Below are 24,652 nucleotides of genomic sequence, written 5' to 3'. Positions count from 1 at the left end.
GTTGTAGATGGCGGGGCGACGGCAGTGGTTGGGAGGCATCGACCGCATGAGTGGCGACGAGGCCACGGCCGTGCAACTCGAAGAGGGTAGCAGGGAGCCGCGTCTGGCAGGGCCGATAGCCACGCGCCGTGCCTCAGAGGTGGCCGCGTGCTGTGCCTGGCAAGGTCAGCGCCCGAGCGGTGCGCCTCGGAGACAGCCGCGCGCTACGTCTCTGAGGGACTGCGTCGTGCGCTCGGAGGCGGTGGGCAAACGGATAAGAGCGATAGGAAGAGAAACGAGTGGATAAGAATAAGTGAATGAGTATTTTTTTTTTTTACCAAGGAGCGTGGATTTTCGGGCTGGTCTAGTATCCGGTTGGACGGACGTTTACCCTTTTTTATTTTCGGGTGCAATGCTTTGTTGATGTGGACAACTGGACAAGTAGAGCGAGACACGTAGCTAACTTTACGACCATCCTTTTGAGCGTCCCTTCAAAGTTCAAACCTACTGTAACTGAACACTGTTTTGCTACGCTGTTCAAATTCGATCGATCGATCCAGATGCAGAGTTCACTTTTGGGCGGAGGAACCGTCGAACCGACCAGGGCAAGGCACCGAGGTGAAAACTAAGCAGATCTGCGCGCGACAAGTCATACCGAAAAGATGGCAGGTGGTGGTTCACCTTTTTTTTTTTTTTTGTCAGCGCGTGTTTAGTTCACACCTTAAATTTCAAAAAAGTGCTATATTAACCATCGCATCGAATCTTGCGATACATGTATAGAGCATTAAATGTAGATGAAAAAAAAACTAATTGTACAGTTTGGTTGGAAATTGCGAGACAAACATTTTAAGTCTAATTAGTCCATGATTAAACACTATTTATCAAATAAAAACGAAAGTGCTACGATAGCCAAATTTCTAACTTTCACGAACACGCGCTCACTTGTGAATGGATTCTGCCACGCCTGTACCGTAGTAACAGTAATAGCACGTGACGAATCTCAATCACAAATGAGGTCAGCATTATCAATTTCCTCCCAAAAAAAAGCAGGCAAAGAAACGACCGGACCGGAGTGAGCATCCAGTCATCTGGCGCAAATCTCCATTGAGGAGCCCACGACGCGTACGCAGAATGGCCGTTGCACATTTCGGCCCATAATAAAACGTTGCCGAGGAGGGAAAGGAAACGGGCTAGCGGTAGCCTCGCCTCGCGCGCGCGAGGTGGGCCGATCCGGCCCATTCTTAGACAAAAGCTGGGCTCGCGGGAGCTTCGTCGGGGCATGGTCATGGGCCTCGCCTCGCCCCCCGCGATGAAGCAGCAGCAAGGAACGAACGAAACGAACGAGCGAGCGCTCTCGGTTCGCGTGCGCGGCTTGCGAAGGAAGGAAAGGGTCGGGGCGAAGGAAGCTGCAACGGTCGCCCGCCGCGTTACTGCGAGGGCAGCAGCGATTGGGTTCCCGAGACAAAAAAAAGCGAGGAGCTCGGGACCTGAGAGAGAGTGAGAAACAACCAGGGCAGAGGGGGCAGGAGGAGGACCAGACAGGCTCCGCGTCTCCCGGCCCGCGAGCGCGCCGCCTTCCCAGTTCCCGCCGTGCCGCGAGCTTTCCCGCCTTCCGATTTCCGAGTGGGAGTGGGAGACTGGGAGGTGTTATAATTGGTCGGCGCGCGGTCGCGGGGGTCGTCTAATCCGGCCGCGCACGCAACCGGGACCGGGCGCGGTAGCCCGTAGGCGCCGTTCCGCCGCCGCCTCGTCCGGCGTTCCTCTCCGCCTACGCAGGCGTGGTCGGAGCCCGCGCGGCGCGCGCCACCATGGCAAGGTACTAGACGTCCTCCGCGTCTCTCTCTCTCTCTCTCTCTCTCTCTCTCTCTCTCTCTCTCTCTCTCTCTCTCCATCTTCGTCGTTAGGGCTTTGCTTAGTTCGTGATTTCCTCGTGGGCATCAGGTTTGGTTGGGGGCGGGTTTAGTGCTGCGAAGGTTCCTTCTTCAGTTCTTCTACACCCCTCCCGTCCGCAAGCGCGCGCGCCCGTCCTTTAGGATTGCGACTTCTCGGTCGCGTTGGCTGTCATTTGGATCGGACTGGATGATTTGCTAGCTCCTATGTCGGATTTGCCTTGGCCGGTGCTGTGGCTTGTGAGCGAAACCGGATTTTTCGATAATCGGAATTACAGAAGTTTGCATTGTATTCGAGTCGCAACAGGGTAGTACCGATGACCGATGTGTAGCATTAGCTTCAAAAGACCCTGGATTACAATTACTTGTATTAGCACTAGCACACTGCTTCGAGCCAAATTTTATCATGATCAGTTTTGCACTCATGCCCAGATTGGGGAAAAGTAACAAAAGAAAAGGAGCAGAGAAACAGAGCATATGCTCTGCCCTGATGTGTGACAAAACATTTTTGCTAGGCTTGCTTCCTGTGGTTACAACATTTAAGATAAGGTGTAGTAGTGCTAATGTTGTATTGTTCAGTCTATGATTTGCCACTGGAGTCCAGCCACCAATTGGTCTTGCCAGGGTTTTATTTTCAAGAACGGGGCATCAAATCACTCCTGTTTTCCTTACACGTACACTACTAACTAAAAATACATGAATTTTAACTATTTGAGCATGTTTGTCTTCAAGTTATCTTGTGCAAGTACTTCTTTTGGCAACAGCACCAATATGCTCCTTATGGTACAGGTCATGGCTGATAACTGGTAGGGGAATTGCTAAGAAAATAAGATACGCAGCTCCTAGCGCCAATCGCCAAATAAGTGAACTGATTGCAGAAGCACGGAGGGAATGCCCGAACTGCAGTTATGTTATTGATAACAGTGATGTAAGTACATTTGTTCTGTTTAGGTTGTTGGAGAACGGGCATTTGGCTCTCAGATCATATTCAGTTGTAGATGTTACATATCTGAGCAAGTTTTTCCTGCATTTCAAATTCTGCAGGTTGCCATGCAGTGGCCTGGGCTGCCTGCTGGAGTCAAGTTTGATCCTTCTGAATTGGAGTTGCTTGAACATTTAGAACAAAAGGTCGGCCTGGGAGGTTCAAGACCACATGTGCTCATTGATGAATTTATTCCAACTATAGATAATGATGAGGGAATCTGCTATTCACATCCTGAAAATCTTCCTGGTATATAATTATGTCTTGAGATGGTGTGGTTATTCTTTATGAATCTGTTGGTGTATTCACATTCTGAATTTGGTTTTTATTGACCTCGTAGGTATGAAAACAGATGGTAGCAATGCTCATTTCTTCCATAGAGCTTCAAACGCGTATGGTTGTGGCCAGCGCAAGCGTCGAAGGATCATCAACTGCAGCGATCACACTGTTCCTGATGAGCATGTGAGATGGCACAAGACAGGGAGATCCAAAGCCATATATGACAATGGTGTTATAAAAGGTTGGAAGAAGATACTGGTGCTGTACAAAACTTCGCAAAGAGGTGGAAAGCCTGATAGAGCTAAATGGGTAATGCACCAGTATCACCTTGGAGAAGAGGAAAACGAAAAGGACGGGGAGCTTGTAGTATCTAAAATCTTCTGCCAGTTGCCAAATAAGAGTATGGAAATTTCTGAAACAGAAACTACTTATGAGGAACCTGATGCACCTCCTTCAGTGATTGGTCCGAAAACCCCAAAGACAATCACACCGCAGCCACGCCATCCTAAAAATAGTCCATGTGAAACTGAGCAGAATATTTCCATCCTGCAGGATCAGGTAACTCATTAACTTCTTTTGGGATCACAGTGATGTACGAAAAATTGCTAGATCAGAGCATAAACAAGTTGTTGAAATTACACAAGTAGGCATATTAAGAGAAATTGAAACTGATAATATGCACTTAGCTTTGTCTAGAACCTCTATTACCTCCCACTAAAACCGGTGGGGACCTAGTACGAGCGATCTGACAGGCATATTATCCCTCCATGTTTCAAAATCAGCTCCAAAAAACATTAGCACTAGTTTATAGATAGACTTAGAGTTTGTATAATCTTTTTTGTTGAAGTACATAATCTCTATCGGAGTATCAGTATTCTGGAAATATATATTACTTTATTTTTGAAAGGGAAATATATATTTCTGGAATGAAGGGGCACGAGAGTGTGCCTATTTCATTGATAGAGATGAGAGCATCCTAGAAATATGTGCACTAATCTTTTTGGCATGTTAGATAAAATCTTACATGCTTGCATCGTAATTGCACTTAGATGGGCCAAGAAGGCCAGGCTATAATCAGAGCAAATTCCCTTCCCGCTGGTGCATTGCCATAATCATGTTTCATGACCATTTCCAGCGCTAAGTTTGTAGTTTCGATACAGATACTACTGGACGGCGAAGGCGAGCCTACCATGACTATTGTTAGCCTGGAGGATGATGCTATGAACCCTGCATGGTGTGCTGTAGCTCAAGAGCAGCAGGTTGTTGGAGAGGCATCTCGGGCTCAGTCGAACTCAGATGAACCTCTTCTTTGTCGTGAAGACCCAAATTCCTTAAACGACGAAGCATTGCTTCCCTGGGACTATCCGATTCTGTCCCAATGCAGGAATGAGATGCTTGATTGGAACCTGAATGGATACGGGTTGCCTGATCTCCATAATGTGGATCTTGGAACGCCTCCAGATCTTCAGCTTGCTGTAAGCTTATCCTTCTGGTATTCTCGGTGCCAGTATGTTTGCTAATTGCTCTGACAAATCTGATAATGTTATTTCTATCGTATTGCGACAGGACATTCAGTTTGGTTCTCAGGAAAGCCTCGGCAGCTGGCTGGATCGCATCTAGGAAGACAGCTAGTGTGAACTGTTTGCTAGAACAGCCTGATCGATGGGCATCTTTTTGCACAGGATATGGTAACCGGTGGCAGCTATTTTGGGACTTACACAACACAAAGATTGCATGGTTGCATTAGTAGTATTTGTGTTGTGTTTGTGCTGTCAAACTTTATCTGGAAACCAAGAACCTTTGGCCCTTTTCTATTTTCTTTAGAAGAAATGAACAGCCTTTAACAGCTGGCTATCAGAACACTAGCCTTGAAATGTAGTAGTAAGTTATGTGCATGGTTGGTGCAAACCTGCATTGACCCGTTGTATATAAGGTCGGTGCCTTGAAATCTTTGACTTTGAGTTCAGAGTGTCCTTGTGTGTGGATGTGTATCAGTGTATGGAGCTCCAGTTGCGCCAAGTCTAAGCTCTAGAGTGCAAAGTTTTGGACATTACACATGCACCTGCCAAGTAAAAGCATTTTTGAGAAGGTAGAAACTGCATATTATGAACTTTATTTATCAGTCAGAAATTTCGTGAGTTTCGTTTGCAACCTTGGTCAGAATAGGTGATGGGAATATGATAAAGCAGAAATGGTTCTTCCTGGGTTTTCTTTTCCCATTCTAATAGACTTATTGCATTTCTGTCCTAATTGAACTTGAAATTGGATTCAAAAGAAAGTTAATGTGAAATTTAAAGACAATACATTTGTGTAACATGGATTGGAGCAATGACAATAACAAAGAGGGGGAATCGCCACACCAATTCATTGGGAAAAAAGACGAGCAAATTCCATCTATGCAATCAAAAGTATAATACTCGTCCCTCTATGTTACTGAAAAATACAGTATATTTTCCCTTCTGAGTCATCAATTTTTAATTGTGCGTCCCTGATGTGCCATGGTCATCACAACATCACATGATTATTAAAAGTACACCTACACCGTTACACCGTCCCTTGTATCATTGTATGGTTAGCACTAGGAAAGCCATTCCAACCACAAACAAGGTGTCCAATGGTTGGATGTGGCACACAAAAGAAAGAAAACATTCTTCAGTTGCACAAAGACGCATGTCAAATTAAAATGCATCGACAGTGCAAGAAAGTTCCAAGTCGCCTGCTAGGGTTTAAGCACATTCTAAAACTTCAATAACTAACTTGCTAGTAGGAGCTTGCACGTGTATACGAAGTACCAAATACTCCCCGACATTTTAGGAATAATATACGAAAGGCGTCGCTCCGGCAACAAGGAATTTATTCTGTGCAGACGCTTCCTCACCTAACCTATTTTCAGGCAAACGAATCCAACACTAACTTGAAGAACGAAGCGACCATGCCAAAAGCTTTGCAGAGATGTGATCACGTGACCGGGGCTATTTATCATCAGACAGCTGGCCGTTTGCTTGACATTGGCGAAGAACACTTTGCCTCCTGATTCATTCATTTACCACAGAGGCACTGCGTGCCGCCATGCCTTCGTCCATTGGAAATGGCAACGCTGGGCAAGCGGCGGAGCTCGGTAGCAAGGACCGGACATGGCAGATGCGCAAGTACCTCCTGCTACTCGCCATCCTGGTGGCGACGGTGACCTACGTGGCCGGTATGGACCCGCCGGGGGGCGTGTGGCTGGAGACCGAGGACGGCCACCGCGCCGGCGACCCGATCCTGCCCGACACCCGACCCATCCGGTACAGGGTGTTCTACCACGTGAACGCCACGGCGTTCGCGGCGTCGCTCGTGATCATCGTCCTCCTGCTGTTCCTGAGGAAGGACGCCATGCGCATGCTGCTGGCCGTGCGTGTCGCCATGGTGCTCGACCTGGTCTGCCTCATGCTGGCCTACGTCACCGGCGCCTGCAGGGGCTCTGCCATCACCGTCGTCGCCTCTGCACTCAGCGCCGCCGTGATCCTGCTTGTCCTGGTGGCCATATGGCTGCAACATTACGCGAAGAAGGCGGCGGCCGGGACCCAGAAAAGCAGCAGAGGCAGGCACCTCCACCGCGAGGGGCGCAAGATCCTGATGCTGGTGTCCATCTTCGCGACGACGGCCACGTACACGGCGGGGCTGAGCCCGCCGGGTGGCTTCTGGGAGCATGACCATGGCCACCGCGCCGGAGACCCCATCCTGCTGGAGCGCCACGCGCGATGCTTCTTGGCGTTCTTGGTCTGCAACACCACTGCCTTCGCCGCGTCTCTCGTCACCATGACGCTGCTCCTGAGCAGACAGCTTTCCAAGGTCAGCGGGCACCTGAGCGCACCGTACGTGTGCGTCGCGGTGGCGCTGATCGGCCTGCTGGGAGCCTACGCAGCCGGGAGCTGCAGGGAGACGGACACCGCCGTCGGCGTCTACGTCCTCTGTTTGGTCGGTGCTGTTCTCGTGTGCATATCCATCATCGCCTACATCGAGAACCAGTGCACACTGGCATCACAAGCTCCTGAAGGAGAAGGACCACCGGACGGAGCGTCGCGAAACGGTGAGGCCGATACTAATCCACTGGACAAGGCTCGGTCTCTGATACTGCTCCTTGCCACTCTGACGGTGACCGTCACGTACCAAGCTTGTCTCAACCCACCCGGCGGAGTCTGGAAGGAGACCGGCGACGGGCACGTCAGCGGCGGCCTGGTCCTCCTCGAGACGCACACGAGGCGGTACAAGGCCTTCTTCTACTGCAACTCGGCTGCCTTCGTGGCGTCCATTGTCGTCTTCATCATGGTGCAGAGCAGGTCGCTGGTCAGCCAGGGTGGCCGGCACGCGCTGGAAGCCGCTGTCCTTCTGGACCTGTTGGCGCTCGTGGGAGCGTACGGCGCCGGGAGCTGCCGGGATGTACGCACCTCCGTCTATGTCTTCGCCTTGGCTGCTGCCGTCTTTGTGTACGTGGTGATCCATGTTGTGATCGAAAAGTCTTCTTCTGATTCTACGGTGACGACGGTGAGCAAGGAGGAGGTCGAGCTGGAGAAGAAGCGGAAGCTGCTGTTGCTCCTTGCAATCTTGGTCGTCACCATCACCTACCAAGCTGGGCTGACTCCGCCCGGCAAGTTCTGGCTGGAGCACGGCTCCGGCGACGAAGCGCACAAAGTGGGCGACCCGGTCCTGGCCGACAACTACCCGAGGCGGTACAAGGCCTTCTTCTACAGCAATTCCACAAGCTTCATGGCGTCCGTTGCCGTCACCGTCTTCCTGTTGAGCCGCAACCTGTCCAATACAGGCACAAGATACTGGACCGCGCTCTATTTCTGCATGGGCGCCAGCTTCATCGGCCTGATGTGCGCCTACACTGCCAGCACCATGCTGACGGTGCGGGCGTCGTCCATCGTCGTCGCCTTGGTCGCCGTGGTGCTCGTCTTCACCGGCCTACACGCCATCCTCCACCATTGCAACGTCCCGAGGTGGATTTCGCGGTGGTGGCATTGCTGTCCATCGGACAACCACCACAAGACAGAGACCGGGAACGGGGACTCCAAATCCAAGCACTGCGCCAGCGTCGAGTACCGTGAGCGGTACAGGATGTGCAAGTACCTGATGCTGCTGGGGATCCTGGCCGCGAGCGTCACGTACCAAGCCGGCTTGGTCCCGCCGGGCGGCGTTTGGCCAGCCGACGGTACCGGGCACGGCGCCGCAGGCGGACCCAGTCCTCCGCGACACCGACACCCGCCGGTACCGCATGTTCTTCTACAGCAACTCGGCGTCCTTCGTGGCATCCGTCGTCGTCATCGTGGTCGTGCCGCTGCTGATGCAGGGGGCGCTGCCGGTGGCCGGCTGGCCCATGCCTGTCGGGGCGATGTACACGGTGGTCGTGCTTGACCTGCTTGGCCTCCTACTGGCTTACGCCACCGGCAGCAGCAGGGACTGGGCCACGTCCTGGTACGTGCTCGCCATGGCCGCCACCGTGCTGACCTACGTCGCCATCTACAAAGTTTTATCCTCCCGCGGCGGTGATTCTCGCCAGCAGCCGGACACGCAACAAATGTCGATACGTCGAGTAACTGAAATTTAATAAACGGAAATTGCTCTGATACTCCTCTTTGTAAAAATTTTACAGATCTTAAAGCAGCTCATCTAACTAATTATTTTTGAATCTGTATACCAGTAAGTGGTTGCTTTAGCCCCTTTCAACAACCAGATTTTTTCCATACACTTGTAGCTATATTTACACCACTTTATTATTATATTTACAAATGTTTTTTAATGTAATTTATTAGACGGAGTGGTGTAATTTAGAAATAACACAAATATATGTTAAATTTTACAAAAAAAATTTTAAATTATTTCTATAGATTCCAAACATCATACAAATACATGTCAAATTGTTCACAGACGTGGATATATGGCAAATTAGCCCTTGTTTAGTTCACCAAAACTCCTAACTTTGGCACTATGCAAAAAGAAGATTCACTGTCACATCAAACTTGTGGTACATGCATGGAGTACTAAATGTTGACGAAATCAAAAACTAATTGCACAGTTTGGTTATACTTTGCGAAACGAACATTTTAAGCCTAATTAGTCAACGATTGAACAATTATTACCAAATAAAAACGAAACGCTACAGTGCACTACAGTGCCAACCGAATTCTGCCGGCGCCAACTCTAGGGTGAACTAAACGGGCCTTTACTCTGCGGACGCGCACGGCAGCATGCGCCGTCTGCCTCACGCACTCTGCAGACTGTGGGCTGCATGCGCCGCCTGCCCCCTGTCTCCTCTCATCCTCTGCAAACTGCTGCATACGCATGGGCTACGGAGTAGGACGGCCGCGCGCGCCACTTCCGCCCGCGCCTCCCATGCTTCACGAGGCTAGATGGGGCAGCAGATCAGGCCGCACGGGTCAAATCGGACGGTAGAAAATCCGGTTGTTAGAGGCAAACAAAACAAATCTGTTATTTTTTTTTCTTAATTACCCGAGGCCTGGCATGTTGAAGCCTAGGCTTTTGCTCTTGCCTTATAAATCGTATTTTTTCAGTCAACGAATAATATTTTTTTCTTCTAACAAATCAATCAGACTTTTTTTTTCCGTTGATGATTGACGAAGACCGTCCCGATCACGTCGTCGGCAGAGACGTGAGGCCATACGCTCACCGTCGGTCCGTCGCAGCGTTGTTGCACGTTACTTGGAGGCCAACGACGCGGGTGCTCATTGGTCGGCTCCCGGACCTCGTCCGTTCCATTCGAACGCCACCACTCCTCGTCCTAGCCCGATGTCCCCACCTACGACCTCTGACGATGATTTTTTTTCTCTCATTTGGCTTATAGTCTTAATAAATGATGATAATTAATCCGTCTCTTCTTTGTGTTAATCATTATAACATCTAGATGATGATCAATGCTCATGCTATCTTCTCTCTCGTATCGTTATTCGCCCTATTCGTTTGAGTTTGTTTGACTGATAAGCCATGACTGAAAGTACTGTTGGCTGATTTGGTGTGAGAGAGCACGTCATCCCAGTTGGTCTGCACAACGGACACACAATTAACTAGTTAATGATGTTGTTTAGTGCTTATCTTGTTATTTCTCCCTCTATTAATCTCCAATTACATCTATATGTTTTATAGGGTTATCTTTGCAACCGTGGTCAAAATAGGCAATGGGAACATGACGAAGCAGACCGGTTCTCCATGGGTTTCTTTTTCCATTCTCGTCGGTTCATTGTCTAGCCTTTCTATCCTAAATGAACTTGAAATTGGAGTTTCTTTATAAGTCGACGGAAGGGAAGAGGATCTCCACCTAATTTCATTTATTCGGAGTGACCTCCGTAGGCCTCATAGTCAAGGAACATTTTGGTTTTGCGCAAAGCGCTTACATGCACACCAATTTATTGGGGGAAAGAAGAGTAAAATCTATCTTTTTTTAGAAAATATAAAAATTTCGGCCTCTATGACCGCACACAATTAAATCTTACAATGTTATCAGCTTATTTGCAAATAAAAATAAAGAAAAATATTGTAGACAAATAGAAGAAAATCATATGCAGATATTATTACTTTGACATCCATACTTGGCAAACACATCTAAAGCGGTAACCCTCGACGTTTTGCTCGCCAATTGAAATGCCTCCCTTTTATCTTCCTACTGCAGCTGCATCCAAAACCACAGCCAATATGCTCCTATGAAAATAGCATGTATAAAAGTACCATTGTGTTTTTGTCTCAAAAACAATGTCATTACGAGTACATCAAATTCTCTAAATAATAGCAACGGCCACAACATAAACCAGTTTCTTTTATCCTCCCTCCCAATTTCTGTGAGCCAGCCCCAAGCTTGTGCGTAGTAGGTCTAGGTGGGCTAACCCAGTAGCAATATGAACAATTTTCCAAAAAAATTTAACATGGCAACAATAAAGAAAAAAGGTGCTTAGTTGTTTAGTTGTGATCATAGAAACAACCCTTTTGGCTATCAGGCCAATTCCCTGTTTGGATCCTTGGAATTGAACTCATTTTAATAATCATAATTTAGACACATATTAATTAAGCTAATATGGTTGTATATGGATTATATTTGTATATTATTGTTGGCTATATGAGAGAGATACCTATGCGTTGCATTTCAGCCGTAGAGGAGTGAGTTAAAGAGTGTGTTATAAGTTACAAAGTAGAAACATAAGATGATAATCTATAGAATCAACTTTCATCTCCCACCCTGTGAATTTGGGATATGTTTATATGTGAACTTTGGAAAGTGGTGGTGTCGGTGTTTTGTAAGCCAGACTAGTAAACTTATACGATTGCCGCGTTGCTCTAGAAAGACGATGGTAGCATCCAAAAGACATGAGGATTTATACTGGTTCAGGCCGGAACTCTATGTCCAGTCTTAGAGATGATCGAGTGCGTGTTCCTCGTTTGAATGCTTTGAAATTCTTACAATGGGGATGCAAGAATGGTGGAAGAGGTTGGAGAGCTAGAGCTAGGAGATGGACTACCTGAAGAAATGCTCCATGAGCCCTACTACGATGGAGAATGAGTAAAATGGTAGAGGATCAAAGTCCCTTCCTCAAAAGGGTGCCCTGGCTGCCCTTATATAGAGTTCAGGGGCAGCGCTTGTACAAAGCAGTAGGTTCTCCTAACCGAAGGATCATGAGCCTAAGGGAGAGCCTAACTAACTTGGCTTGCAAGCTACGCCATCTTGTGGTGCACGTTTGGGTGTAGTTATCGTCATGGTCTTGTGGCCACGTCGTGGCATGGTATGACATGGTGCTACTGTGCCGGCCGTGATGGCACTGCAAGCACGGTGGCGGTTCGCCAGCCGTCCTATGCGGCGTGGTCCTCGCCGTGGTTTTCATCATCGCTCCCTGGTTTCCTGGGGCGTCGTACAGGAGTTGGTAGCTGCCCCTAGGTCATCGATCACCTTGTTGGTTTGAAGAACTAAGGGCCACAATCTCGATTGTTGGGCTCATGGAACCTGTCGGTCTGGATGGCCTCTAAGTCAATGCCTTCGTCGTGGATCCCATCCCATGGTGGGTAGAATCGTACATGCATCCTATCGGACCGTATTTGGACGGTGGATCATCGTACTGGTTGTCACCGTCGCGCGGTGTTGTCTTGTCTGCACAGCGTGGCGTAGGGATGGCATATGATTGGACCAAGGTGACCGCTGTCCCCTCAGTCCTTGTGGGGTTAGTGCGGCATGCCTGTTCTTGTCAAAGCAGGCACGCTTGGCTGCTTGTGACCTCTCCCCGTTCCTCCTAGGGGTCAGGAAGGTAGAGTGGTCGTGTGTCTCTCGTGCGCTGGGCAGCTAAGTCTGCTGAAGCGGTCGTGGCCAGCCCCCGCCTTTATGCTTGGCCTGGTAGGCTGGTACTCTTAGATCAGCCTGGCCTCAGTCATTTGGGCCTTCGCTAGCTAATATATTGTGGGCCGATGGCCCACTAACTAATCGGTGCCTTGCGACACCCTAGGGTTATAACCCCAACAGTAGCCCCTTGCGATCACAAAGTGATCGTGAAAGCGCTGTGTTGTGTGCATATCAAATACGGGTTCATAATTCGTGACTTGTTCAAGCTTCGTCGCTTGACCCCTTGTGGGCTTAGCGCGTTCAATGCGGTAGGTGGCCGTTGTGCTCCACCCTGTCAGGATGCCCTGACGATGTGGTACACGACCGCTGAGCCCTACCGTGTCAGTGTGATGGGTGTCGGGGTTCATGACCCATGTGAGTTCGAGTGGTCCCATCGACGCTTGTGGCAGAACCGCCCAAAATAACGCACTTACGGAGGCGCTTGTCTTCCATTAGACACTAAGCACCCCAAAAAGCAAGCTACAACGGGCGGTATCCATCGGGCACACCCCAAGGGAGAGCCCAAAAGATCCACATTTTTTTCTAAGGATCCAATAATGAGAATGAGTTACAATACTTAATCCATTTCATACATCTAGAGTTCTTAAAAATTATATTATTACATTTCTAAAGTCAGAGTGCAGAATATTAAACAGTAGAGTTAAAAATAACATCTATCGATACTGAACAAGGATCCGTCTGTGCCCACCAGAAGAATCCTTCACACAACGATACTCCTCAAGCATTACCTGCAACAGGGGTAAATAAACCCTGAGTACACAATGTACTCGCAAGACTTATCCGACTAGTGGAAATAGTTTCCCGACTCCAAGGGATATGCAAAGCTTTATGATTGGCTGGTTTACTTTTTGCAGAAAGCAATACTAATAGTGAGTCCTTATTTATGTTATTATTATCAGTCAGGATTAATTTATTATCTAGCCATTCTATGTAAGCACCTATTCTACTTTCAAGCAAGAGTTGAGCAATCGGTTCCATTTCATCACCTTTCATCTTTCAGTTCTTACTACAGTGCTAGACCCAAAAACAAGCCGTACTGGATTGCCCAGTGATTCACGAATCAATGCCCCCAGCTGGGTACCCCAAAAACACATGCCCCGCTTATAACCCAGGCACAAGCAGGACCAACCCATCACCCTCCTGTCATGGGGTCTAGGTCCCTGTCTAAACTTGGACTCTAAGCCCCCGCTCCTAAGTCCCGAACTTAGTGCGGTGCAAGGACCTCCACCATCCCCGCCTCCAATCAGTCGGTCTAGAAAGAGCCGGAACCCACGACAAGAGAGCAACAAGTTTTCCCTACGCCCATACCCAAGTATGTGCTCGGGATAATAAATCTGTGACTTGCCTCAAGACTTATGCAACGCCCGGTCCTTAACCGACACAAACAGGGAAAAAGTGTAACCAAGCTATGCCCTGTTGGCTGCAGGACACAACCTCTTACACCCACCAATACCCAAAACATATCACTGCCCGGTCACCATTTTTCCTTTCCATCATTTATCATGAGTGATCATAATTATCACCTATTGTGAGTAACGACAGGTTACTCATGCTACCAAATTCTGAGCATAGCAGCTACTCGACCTATACTAGTAGGACTCATAGGTAGATATATTTATGTATGTAGTTTCTATAAAATGCATGTAACGTAAATGCACATCATATATAGATATATTCAGTGATCATAAAATATGGGTTATGCACCGGGGCTTGCCTTGGGCAGGCAGTGGGTCAACAAAGTCAGCACCAAAAGGCTCTGGGGCTCCCTCCTGCATAAGGATCTCCTCCTCATACTCCTCAATGGCCTCTTCATAGTCCTGTTTGTCTGCGGGCACGAACTCTACCAACTCATGATCTACATGCATGAAATGATGATGCAACACTTAGTAATACGGCAACAACAACTCTTAAAATAAAAATACATCTATCAAGCTACTAAGCGAGTTCTACCGACTAATGTGCTAAGTTACCTACTATTACCACTAACAAGTATGAAGCGTGACATATATTATCTTAGCAACTAAAGGTATTCACACTCTTAATACCGATTTACTCTATATATGATTAAACAGGGGTATTAGCTACTCTATTTATCAACCTACTCTAGGGCTACAAAAATTACAGTGAGTACATAATAATCTAATGATCTTACTGTAAAAATTTCATGGCTAAAGCTATCACCGATTTGCCACAAAAAATCCTACAAATATTAAGCTAAGTAATACTAAGCTTTCTAAATCAAATTTATGAACATATCATTAACATAGATAACTATAAACTAACAACACTAACAGATAGATGGCATTTTTGGGAACCTAGTAAAATTTGTCTCACTATTTTTGTATACCTACAACATTTACTATCATTTTTCAAAGTTCAGCTCAAAACTAAATTAAATAAATATTTGTTAAGTCGCTGAAAAATGAAAAACCGATTCCTACCCGCGCGGCCCGTGAGCGAGCGGCTCGGCCCACTCCAGCGCAACGCCCGCACATGCGATGCATGGCGCGGCCCATGTAGGGACGCGGCCCTACCGGCCGATGATGGCTCGCGACGGGGAGGCCCGCACGCGCGCCAATCATCATGCAAAAACACCCCCGGCCTACCCGGTAATCGCACGAATACTAACATCGCTATTTTGCCAGTCTACTATCTTACACCTACGCCCCTCCCTCTTTTCTCCTTTACCACGGCCATACCCTCGGGCCCTTCCGCGCACGCACCGGCGTGGCGGCGCTAACACTGATGATTACGCCGATGAGACCAGCCCTTTCCCACCCTATCTAAGGAGCCGATACCTTACTAGGCTTGAACATGAAGCACTGAGCGAAGGAAGCATGAGCTAGGACGCCGCAGCAAGGCTGGACCATGGTGGCGGAGCTCCTGCACTGAAAATGGTGATGTTCTGGTGAGCTACAACAACGCTGAGGCAAATAGAACAGCGAGTGAGCTCCAGGCACTCACCATGGACCTAGAAGAGGTGGCGGTTCGACCGAAGGTGGCCCGAGCCAAGCTGGCCGCGTGCGCACGAATGGTGCGGTGGTGCACGGTGGTGGCAAGGCTATGTCAGGGGAGGCTAGGCGGTGGTAGCGATTAGGCAAAGGTGCGTAGGGTGATGAGCATGTGGAGGCGAAGTTGGCGGTGCGATGAATTGACACGAGCTACACTAGATAGGGAGCTGGCCTTCGACGCGTGCCACGGCAGTCTTAATGACTCGGCGAGGGAAAACTCCGAATTGGAGCATGGCACGGTGAGGCTCACTACAAGGTGGGGTTGGGCGGTTGGCTGGCTACACGACGGAGTTGCGGACGGGGTTAATTGGATAGAGGTGGCTCCATTGACCCGAATTTAGAGGAATGGGTCCGGCGACCACGACGCCATAGGAACAGGGAAGACCGGCATGGCATGGCTCGTCGCTGCCGTGGCGGAATGTGTCTATCACTTCAGTGCACAATCGTGTACGACTACAGGGCGATGGGGAAATGGCCAACGTGCTCAGGACCATGGGCCGCACGACCATAATCCACAAGCTGAAGATGGCAGCTTGGCCCTACGTGCTGCAGCGGATGGCGCTAGTCTAAGGAGGTAGCAACATAGCGTCGTCGAGCGCCAATGTGACGGCAAGGCAGGCGACGTGCAGGCAATGCCATAAGTGGCCACGCATGCATGGTACCGCTAGGTGGGCGCGAGGCAGTAGAGCGGCCAGGCGGACGCGACGGCGGTGGCAGGGTGCATGCGACAACTTCGCACAAGCGACCATGGCTAGCAGCAGCGTAGTGATGTGACACGCGGGCTCAGCGACACGGTGAAGTGGTGGCAATGGTTGAGCTAGAGCAGCGGGCCCATGACGTCGGCGGTGGTGGCTGAGCGGCCAGGATGCCGAGCGCGGCATGCGCGTGCGTGTGCGTGCGTGGCGTAACTGGGCGCAACAACGGCGGTGTGGCCTACAGCGTGAGGCCAGCGGTAGGACCAGCCAGCGCGATGGCCCACGTGTGGCGTGTGAATTTAACTCGTAGCTAAACTAACTATTTAACGCTTGAGATAGGATGTCAAGCTACTAAAACAAACCCTAAAACCATGCTACTACTTAAACTGATTCCCCTATAAAAATTCCCAAACTTCGCTTCGTCGATCCATTTTCCGACTTAAGAAAATGACTAAGTTTTTGTTCGAATTCGCGTCAACTTCGATTTCCATGCTATTAAGTAAGCTATCTTGCGAATCCCATCCAAGCTATTATAGTGTGTACTACAAACTTTATTAAAGTGCTAGGTATGTGTTCTATGGCATTTTCATTCAATAAAAATTCGTCTAGAACCCTAAGTGACACAACGCGACATGAAAAATAACATTCGTTTCGCGTTATCGATGAACGTTTCAAGTTACGTATATTGCTTTACACACTATATTACACACATTTACACATAAGTATGATGCTCATATAGTGTTTTAGCAAAACACTATACAGTGTAACACCAAGGGTGTTACAACGTTGTACCAGCCTTGCCTTTAGGAAGGTCTCGATTTCCCCGACCTTATGCGGGCGTCTGACATTGGTTGTGGCCTCCTATGGTTCGCCACACATCATAGGGTTCTCTGGCTGCTCTGTCTGTCTTTGGCCTATAAATGGAGACCTTCCTACCGTTTAAACCACTCATGGCTGCAACTTCGAGTCCTCCCGGATTTCCCTAAATGGCTAGATGTTGGGAGGCGAAGAGACAAGAGAGAAAAGTTTGAGGAAAACCATGTGGTCCTTGTTATACGTCCCACTGGGGGTCACCTATGATGGCCGGGGCCAATATCGCCCCTTCCAACAACTGGTGCTAGAAGGGAATTTGCGAGCAAGGGAGTAGGAGGTAGCGTGGGCACCGAGTTCGGTTGTACGCGACCTTGGGCCTCCATCCTACTACCGCTTCTTGCTCCGGACCATGTTAGTTTGGATGTCCAAAGCGAGCGATGTCTAGGGACATTTTCGGGCTCCTCCCATGTCCTGCTTGTTGGCCGGTAGTGCGTCGTGACCTTTGAGGGACATCACTTAATGCCCGCATCATGCCGTTCATAGAATGGGAGGAGGATGAAGCAACACTACCTTATCACGCTGCCTACGCTGAGCAAGGCGCAGTCATGACATGGGCGCGCTTCGGTCATTGGCCGGTCTACTTTTGCCATTGTGAGGATGGGGACAGCTCCTGTTGGCTTGGTGGGCTCCATGCTTTCTAGGAGTGCTTCTTCGAAGTCTCCTGGTGCATGCGGGGGCCTCCTAGATCTATCAGAGCTGTCGTCCTCCTTCCGTGCTCTAGCCATGGGAGTGTGATGCTTGTAAGAGGGATGGTGGGGCAAGCCTTGACCCTACCTTCCCTGCTTTTGTAGCATTCACCTTCTAGCCTTTTAAGGCACCACCAGCGGGGGTGGCCCCGTATCCTTTGTACTTCTTGTTTTTTGAGTGGCATGGTTGCTCTTGTACTTGTGGATACTAAGGTGAGAGTTCCCTTTTCTTAACGCTGATGCTTTCTTTGCGGAGGTGACGAGCCTCTAGATCATGGAGGACAGATTCACGGGTAGGTCCTTCTTGCTAATGGTGTAAGGAAATGCTTCCTCAACCTCTATGCACGCGGTCATGAGGCTTTTTGCGAACGCGTGTTGGCTCATAAGTCTTGGACCTTTTGTTTCTTCCACGTGACCGAGCCATGATCATGCTTTGGGCTCCGCATTACAAGTCACCCTAGTCATTTGCTTCATTGATCTCTCCCGAAGATGTCACAGAACTCTGACAATTTATGAGTCTCCAGAGCTAGCCTTAGGTCTAAGACCTAGGATGTAGGGAGAATGAAAGGTCCTTGTTGGTTTTGGTAATTGAGTGACAACCTAGGTGGACTAATTGTGTTTATGTGAGATACACAGGTGATTAGTCCACAGGTACATGTGTGTGAGCAACATATGCCATGAAGGTGAAAATGGCTTGGAGATGTTGCAAAGCTCACACATGTGATGATGAAGGAACTTAAATGCACATGAGACATGACATTGAGTCATGTGATCAAGGTGGAGAAGATCAAGACAAGACTTGGCTTGATGGACCGGTTGCAAGCGTGAAGGGCAAGTCGAAGGCTTTGGAGTGATGGACCGCGTGGCGGTGAAGCTTGAGCAAGACTTGGCGCCGATGGACGATGGCAACGGTGAAGAGCAAGTAAAGTCAAGATCGATGAACCAATATGATCATGTGATGATATGAAGTGGATCATATCATTGTTGATCGTGTTGGTGCATGTGTTGCATCGACATTGAAGGAGATGGAATGGAATGCGCAAGGCAAAGGTATAACCTAGGGCATTTCATTTCACCGGTCATAGGTGAGTAGAGAAGTTTATGACTAGGTTTAGGATAGATGGCCGTACTATCAAGAGGGGCAAACTTGTTTGCATATCGGTCATGTAGTGCCACTCGAGTGATCTAACTTTGCATTGTCGCTAGGATCGAGTGGCGTGGCAAGTTGAGTGGCTAACATCCTTTGGGAAATGATTGTGAAAATGCTAACACACATACACATGATGGTGTACACTTGGTGGTGTTGGCACATTTACAAAGGAGGTGGTGTTTGCAGGGGTGAGATGGGTTTTCGGCGCTTTCGAGAAAATGGAATGCCTATTTTCTATTGCGCCGGATGCAAACTCTTGGTGGTTGGCACATTGGAGCAAGGGTGAAGAAGTTAGAGGAGAAAGGGATTCGGTCTCACTGTTTAATAGTGACCGGACGCTGAGTCCGAAACGACCGGACGCTGAAGTAGTGTGTCCGGTCAGGCTGTCGGTCGGCACAGTGCTTAGGGTTAAGCACCGGACGCTGGTGCTGCGTCCGATCGTGTTCGACCAGACGCGTCCGGTCATGCTTGGGAGCTTACTGGAAACGACCGGACGCTGAGGTCCAGCGTCCGGTCAGTTGAAGCTGGAGCGTCCGGTCAGGTCAAGTGACCGTTGGAATCAGGACATGTGGTCGTCTACGAGCGACCGGACGCTGAGATCCAGCGTCCGGTCAACACGACCGGAGCGTCCGGTCGGCCCGACCGTTGCCCAGTGAAGGGGTAACGGCTAGTTTAGCCCTTGGGGCTATAAATAGAAGTGGCCTTCGGCCATGGCTGGTGCTGAGCACCTCAAGGGACTTAGTGTCCATGCTTGTGAGTGCTTGGGAGCCCTCCATCACACATATACTTGATAGTGATCATTCGATTGTGTGAGTGAGCGATTCTAGTGCGATTGCATCGTGAGGTTGCATCGAGTGGCACTAGGTGATCGAGTTGCAAGCCGGTGGTGCTTGTTACTCTTGGAGGTTGCCACCTCCTAGACGGCTTGGTGGTGGTCTCCGTCGAAGCCCACAAGAAGGTTGTGCGGTGCTCCAGAGAAGAGCTTTGTGAGGGGCATTGTGCTCGCCCCGCGGGAGCCGTGAAGAGCAACTCTAGTAAAGCGAGACGCGAAGGGCGACAAGTGGTCCGGCCGGGTCAAGTGCTAGAGCTTGTGGTAAGCACTCCACGTGGGAGAGTGTGACTTGCGAGTCACCACTAGCAAGAGGACCGGCGGCAACCTTGAAGCTTGTCTCAACGGGGACTAGCGTGTTGGCAAACACGTGAACCTCGGGAGAAAAATCATCGTGTCAACTTTGTTCTTCCCGTTGGTTTGCAACCCCCTTACACAAGCTTGTAATTACTTTCACATACATTGTGCTTGTGTAGTTGCTCTTGTAATTAGTTAGCTTGTGTAGCTCACTAGTTACCTTCTAGCTTGTGTAGCATAGAAGTAGCTCCCTTGAGTGGCTAATTTGGTTTTAGTAACCTTGTTAGTCACATTGCTTAGTTTGTGTAGCTAAGTATTTGCGCTCTCTAATTAGGCATTGGTTGCCTTGTTATTGAGCTTTGCTAGTGAGCTTAGTTGGCTTTGTGCTTTTGCTTACTAGCATGTGTAGGAGCTCCCTTGTTGCTTAAAGTACTAGTGGCATAGGTTTGTGTGACCTTGCTCCTAGAATTGGTTAGGAGAGCTCTAGCTAGCCCGGCACCTTAGTTGCATAATTAGTATCTTTGCAAGGTGCTAGTGAACATATATAGAGGGGTGTAGTCTTGGCTAGACCAATTGTTTTTATTCCGCACTTATATCGGTTAGCCGACGCGATTAATTTTAGAAAAGACTATTCACCCCCCCTCTAGTCTGCCATCTCGACCCTTCAGAGGAGTTAATCGGGGCTTGGCCCTGACTCTTTTCGAGGTCATGGGGTCCCAACTCCATTTTTTCTAGCATCTTTGCCAAGCTCGAGAGGTCATGCTGCCTTGTTAAAGACGGGCTTAGTTTCACCCCACGTGGGGAGAGGCATGTCCACCGTAACCACGTGGTCGGAGCGGTGCGCCTTGTTGGGGTCAATGGGTAATTCGAGTGTGACTCGATATCCTCCCCAATCGACATGGAGTTTGACTATGCGTCATTGAGAGATTCCCATAAATCATCAGCCGTCAAGCCCATCGGTCCCCAACCGCCTCTGCAGCGGCCAGAGGGCAAGATGCCTTCCCCTAGAGGGGGTCAACCCAGGCAACTTCAAAGCAAATGACTCAAACACAAAGAGAGATGGTCATGTGGCTCCGCACCACCGATTAGTGTCGTAGGGGCCCATCTCCTCCCTACCCCTATCCCTTTTGTGGCCTTGAGCCCTTCTAAGAACCGGCCTAAGAGATTTTCCTAAGTAGGACGCGGGGGCGTGGTTGCGGTGGGTCGCTTTGTGCACGATCTTGGGGGTTGTTGGCCTCCCCAGTCATGTCGTGGCATAATGGCGCCCACTCACGAGCGATCATGCGCCATGAAATATGAGCGCGTAAATCAAAATGATATGGAAAAAGTGGGGAAGTGCAAAGCTTACTTGATTCACACCGCTGTGTGGGCAATCGCCGCTCCACTTTTCCTCCAATCCCTTCACCTGCTCTACGTGATTTCCATGATGGTTAGTAAATGAAGATGAATACGTGTGTGCCCGAGGTATCCATCATGGCTGGTTCCTGTGGCTATAAATCGAGGATCTGGCATGGCAGGAGGATTCATGTTGTTCTTCGACACTTGCCCTGTCGCTTCTTCCTTCTTGTGTTCGTGCGCTCGTGGCTTCCTTTCCTGGCTGACATGATGGATCACGGCGAGCATTCACAGGAAGATGTGCTAGAAGCTGATGGTCCATCGCCATGTCTCTGAGTTTTGCTGCGCGGACAGGGGTGAGTGTTTAAACAATGTTTTGAGTTTGATGTAGACCTGAGTTGACCGTCTCACTTCTCAGGGATATCTCCCATGCTACTTTGGGAGGTGCCACTGGCATTGCCCGACCAGGGCCTCATCGGTGGTGGGGTCGAGTTCGTCTTCGTCGTCTTTGGGCGGCCATTGAGAGTTTCGCCGTCTCATCTGCGAGGTGGATGAAGCTCACCGGTGGTTTCCGTGGCTGCCCACGAGGCGAGGCGGCTAGAGCTCAACCTTAATGCCGCTAAGGTTGCTCTTGCTGCCTTAGAGGGTGAAACTACTGCCCCACAGGCGGTGACCGCCAATGCCTAGGCTCGCATTGCAGGTAAGGGTTTCCCTCGTCTTGTTGTCTGGATGGATGGCCATAGCTTCTGACCTTCGTGTCGGCTTGATGCCAACATAGGAGGAGGAGCTGGCGGCTTCTTGCCATGAAGAGGAGGTGGCTCACCTCTAGGGGTTCATCGTAGTGGAGGACCACGAGTGGGCGGTGGTAGCAGGAATTCGACAAGGGGCTGGTGTCGCCCTTGTCGCCATGTAGCTACAGACTGGGATGAACCTCTATTGGGTGATGCCTGGGTTCTCGAAGCACGTTGGGTAGGAGGAGCAGACAGCATGGGTCAATGACTTCACCGCTGCTGCAGACGTCGTTGTTGCCACCATGGGTGTGGAGGAGATCCTCCGCAACGTTGGCTAAGAGCCCTGAGGTGTTCTTAGGGTCTTTAATAATATTAAGTGAAAATAGTTCCTTTTAGTTCGTGCTCCTTAATTTTGCTTCTTTTTCATGCCACCGTCTTGTCGTGACCGCCGTTGGTTTGATCGCTCGAATGTCGTAGCCATGTAGCCCCGCCTAGGGATTGACATGTGGAGTTTGGCTCAGCGTGACCCTATTTTTGTGACCCAAGTGTCTGTAGGATAGGCCCAACGGCATCACATCTTTCTTTACTTTTCTTTGAGTTGTGTCAGCACCTTCCTCTCCTTGCTTTCGCGCGGACGTGAGGTTGAGTGATGCCGCCGCTCGTGGAGTGTGAGTTCTTATGAGCAAAGTGCCAGTCGTCCACGTACGACACCTGTCCTAGGCTTCCAGTGTGTGATGACCCTTACGTGAGGATCTTGTGTTATATGGGTGTCCTTGTCGCGGTGAACATGTTATGGATTTTGTGTGCGTATGGCATTCGATCGGTGCATTCGCTTTGTCATTTTGCTATTACCTCGCTTTTCTTCTAGTTTGGGCTAAGAATGTACACGATCCCCCTCGATCCCGTGCGTGTGGGTACATGTTTTAGCCCAGGGGCTGGCCCGTAGAGATAAAAGGTGTGTGACCCGATCGTGCGGTAAGACGTCGGGGAAGGGTCATCGATCTTGTGCGATGCAAGAAGAAAGCGGGTGAGCGGCCAGAGCCTTCTTTTCCTTTTTGGTCCTCCTTGAGCGAATGGGTTCCCCGCTTCCTTTCAGACTCGTGTGCGATTGAGAAATCAAGGCTTGGGTCACTGGTTCGTCAAGGTCAGGAGCGCGATCAGAGAGAGCTCAAAATGAGGGGGTCACTGGGACGACGACAAGCAATGCTACACCAAGGATTGTGGGTGCGTGACTACATGAACTATCCCTACAAGACGGGCCTAATCGCTTGGTGGATTGGATGTTGTTAGGGTGGAATGTACAGACATCATGTTCCCTAGTTGGCTCTAAGTTTTCTGAGACTACAAGTGATCCTACACATGTATGTGGACGTGTTTAGGTATAGAGGCTAAGGTCAAAGTGGATGTGACTGACTGATGTACCGGAAGCGATTGTGAGACTAGTAGTCTTCACTCGGGGTGCAGCGAGGCCCCGAGCGTCTGCTCATGACAGAGTTGTTGTAGTCCCTGGGCCACGAGTTGTTGAAGGTGCTTATTTATCACTTGGAATGGTCGTAGCCAGCGCAAATTGACCTCTCGACTGGCTTTGGGTCAACCTTTGCCGGTTTGACATCCTCGGTGGACCTGTGAGCCCCTGAGGGTGACTTCTTCGAATTCGGCCTGCTGTGGCTTCTGGTCGGGAGGGTTCGTGCGTTCTGATGCTTGAGCCTTCATGGCACGATGACATCGTGGTCATTGCATCCACGCCTCTAAGTGTGGTTGCCGCTCTCAACAAGGAGCTAGGGTGACTTGTCGCTGTTGAAATGGGATCTGAATGCAACGTGGTTCAGTTCGCTCAACGTGGCACGCGGTGTAGTCAGGGAGCCTGCTTCCTCAGATGCACTCGCCTCCGAGTGACAACTGACAATCCGCTGAGGTGTGAAGGGCGGTTTGTCTACCAACCAGGGCTAGGTTCTGGTTTCGGGCTTGGCCTTTCAAGGTGTGGCACCGGGTGCCCACCTGACCACTAGTTATGTCACCATGTGGCGGTGGGTGATTTCATTGTTCACACGTGCCTTGATGCGCTGTGTTCCGCTGGTTGCGGAGGCGCTGCTCGGAGAGTGGCTCTACCATCGGACCCAGGCTTTTCGTGTGGTTGGCCTAGACGGGGTAGAAGCTGGTGATGGGCGCTGGCCCATTAGCGTGGATAACCTCATGGTTTCCCAAAAGGATGTGGCTAGTAGAGGTCATTCCCTGGGTGAGTTCGTCATGAGCCATGGTCTTCTAGCTTCGTAGATGGAAGGCCTAGCCATGGTTGGTGATAAGTGAGGGTACGGGCCCCCAATATAGGTGTACTCTGGGATGCTGACGCTGAGGGGTAGTTCTAAGAGTGTGTCCGCCGTAGACCGTGGGGTCTAGATTCTCGTAGCGGAGGTCTAGGGTGCGGTTGAAAGCAGACGCGGGCGCTGGCCCTTTGACGCCGGTGAACTCATAGTTTTCGTGGTGGATGTGGCCATCATGGGCCATTCCACGGATGAGTCCACCGACGGTGTGACAAG

The 24,652-nt window shown here is 49.7% G+C and overlaps 1 protein-coding gene and 1 pseudogene across 1 annotated transcript; both read left to right on the top strand.

The window, feature by feature from the left end:
- The first annotated feature begins 1,269 nt into the window (after positions 1-1,269).
- On the top strand, positions 1,270-5,235 carry LOC136463724 (SUPPRESSOR OF GAMMA RESPONSE 1-like). The gene is made up of 6 exons (XM_066462704.1): positions 1,270-1,795; positions 2,658-2,796; positions 2,913-3,099; positions 3,191-3,687; positions 4,290-4,604; positions 4,696-5,235. Exons 1-6 carry the CDS (start codon positions 1,788-1,790, stop codon positions 4,747-4,749), a joined length of 1,200 nt encoding a protein of 399 aa, XP_066318801.1. The 5' UTR covers positions 1,270-1,787; the 3' UTR covers positions 4,750-5,235.
- Positions 5,236-6,147: 912 nt separating this feature from the next.
- Positions 6,148-8,722, top strand: LOC136463723 (uncharacterized; annotated as a pseudogene).
- Positions 8,723-24,652: the final 15,930 nt, after the last annotated feature.

This window comes from Miscanthus floridulus, chromosome 7, assembly GCF_019320115.1.
Source record: "Miscanthus floridulus cultivar M001 chromosome 7, ASM1932011v1, whole genome shotgun sequence".
Lineage (NCBI taxonomy): Eukaryota > Viridiplantae > Streptophyta > Magnoliopsida > Poales > Poaceae > Miscanthus > Miscanthus floridulus.
This window is presented reverse-complemented; position numbering and strand designations above follow the sequence as displayed.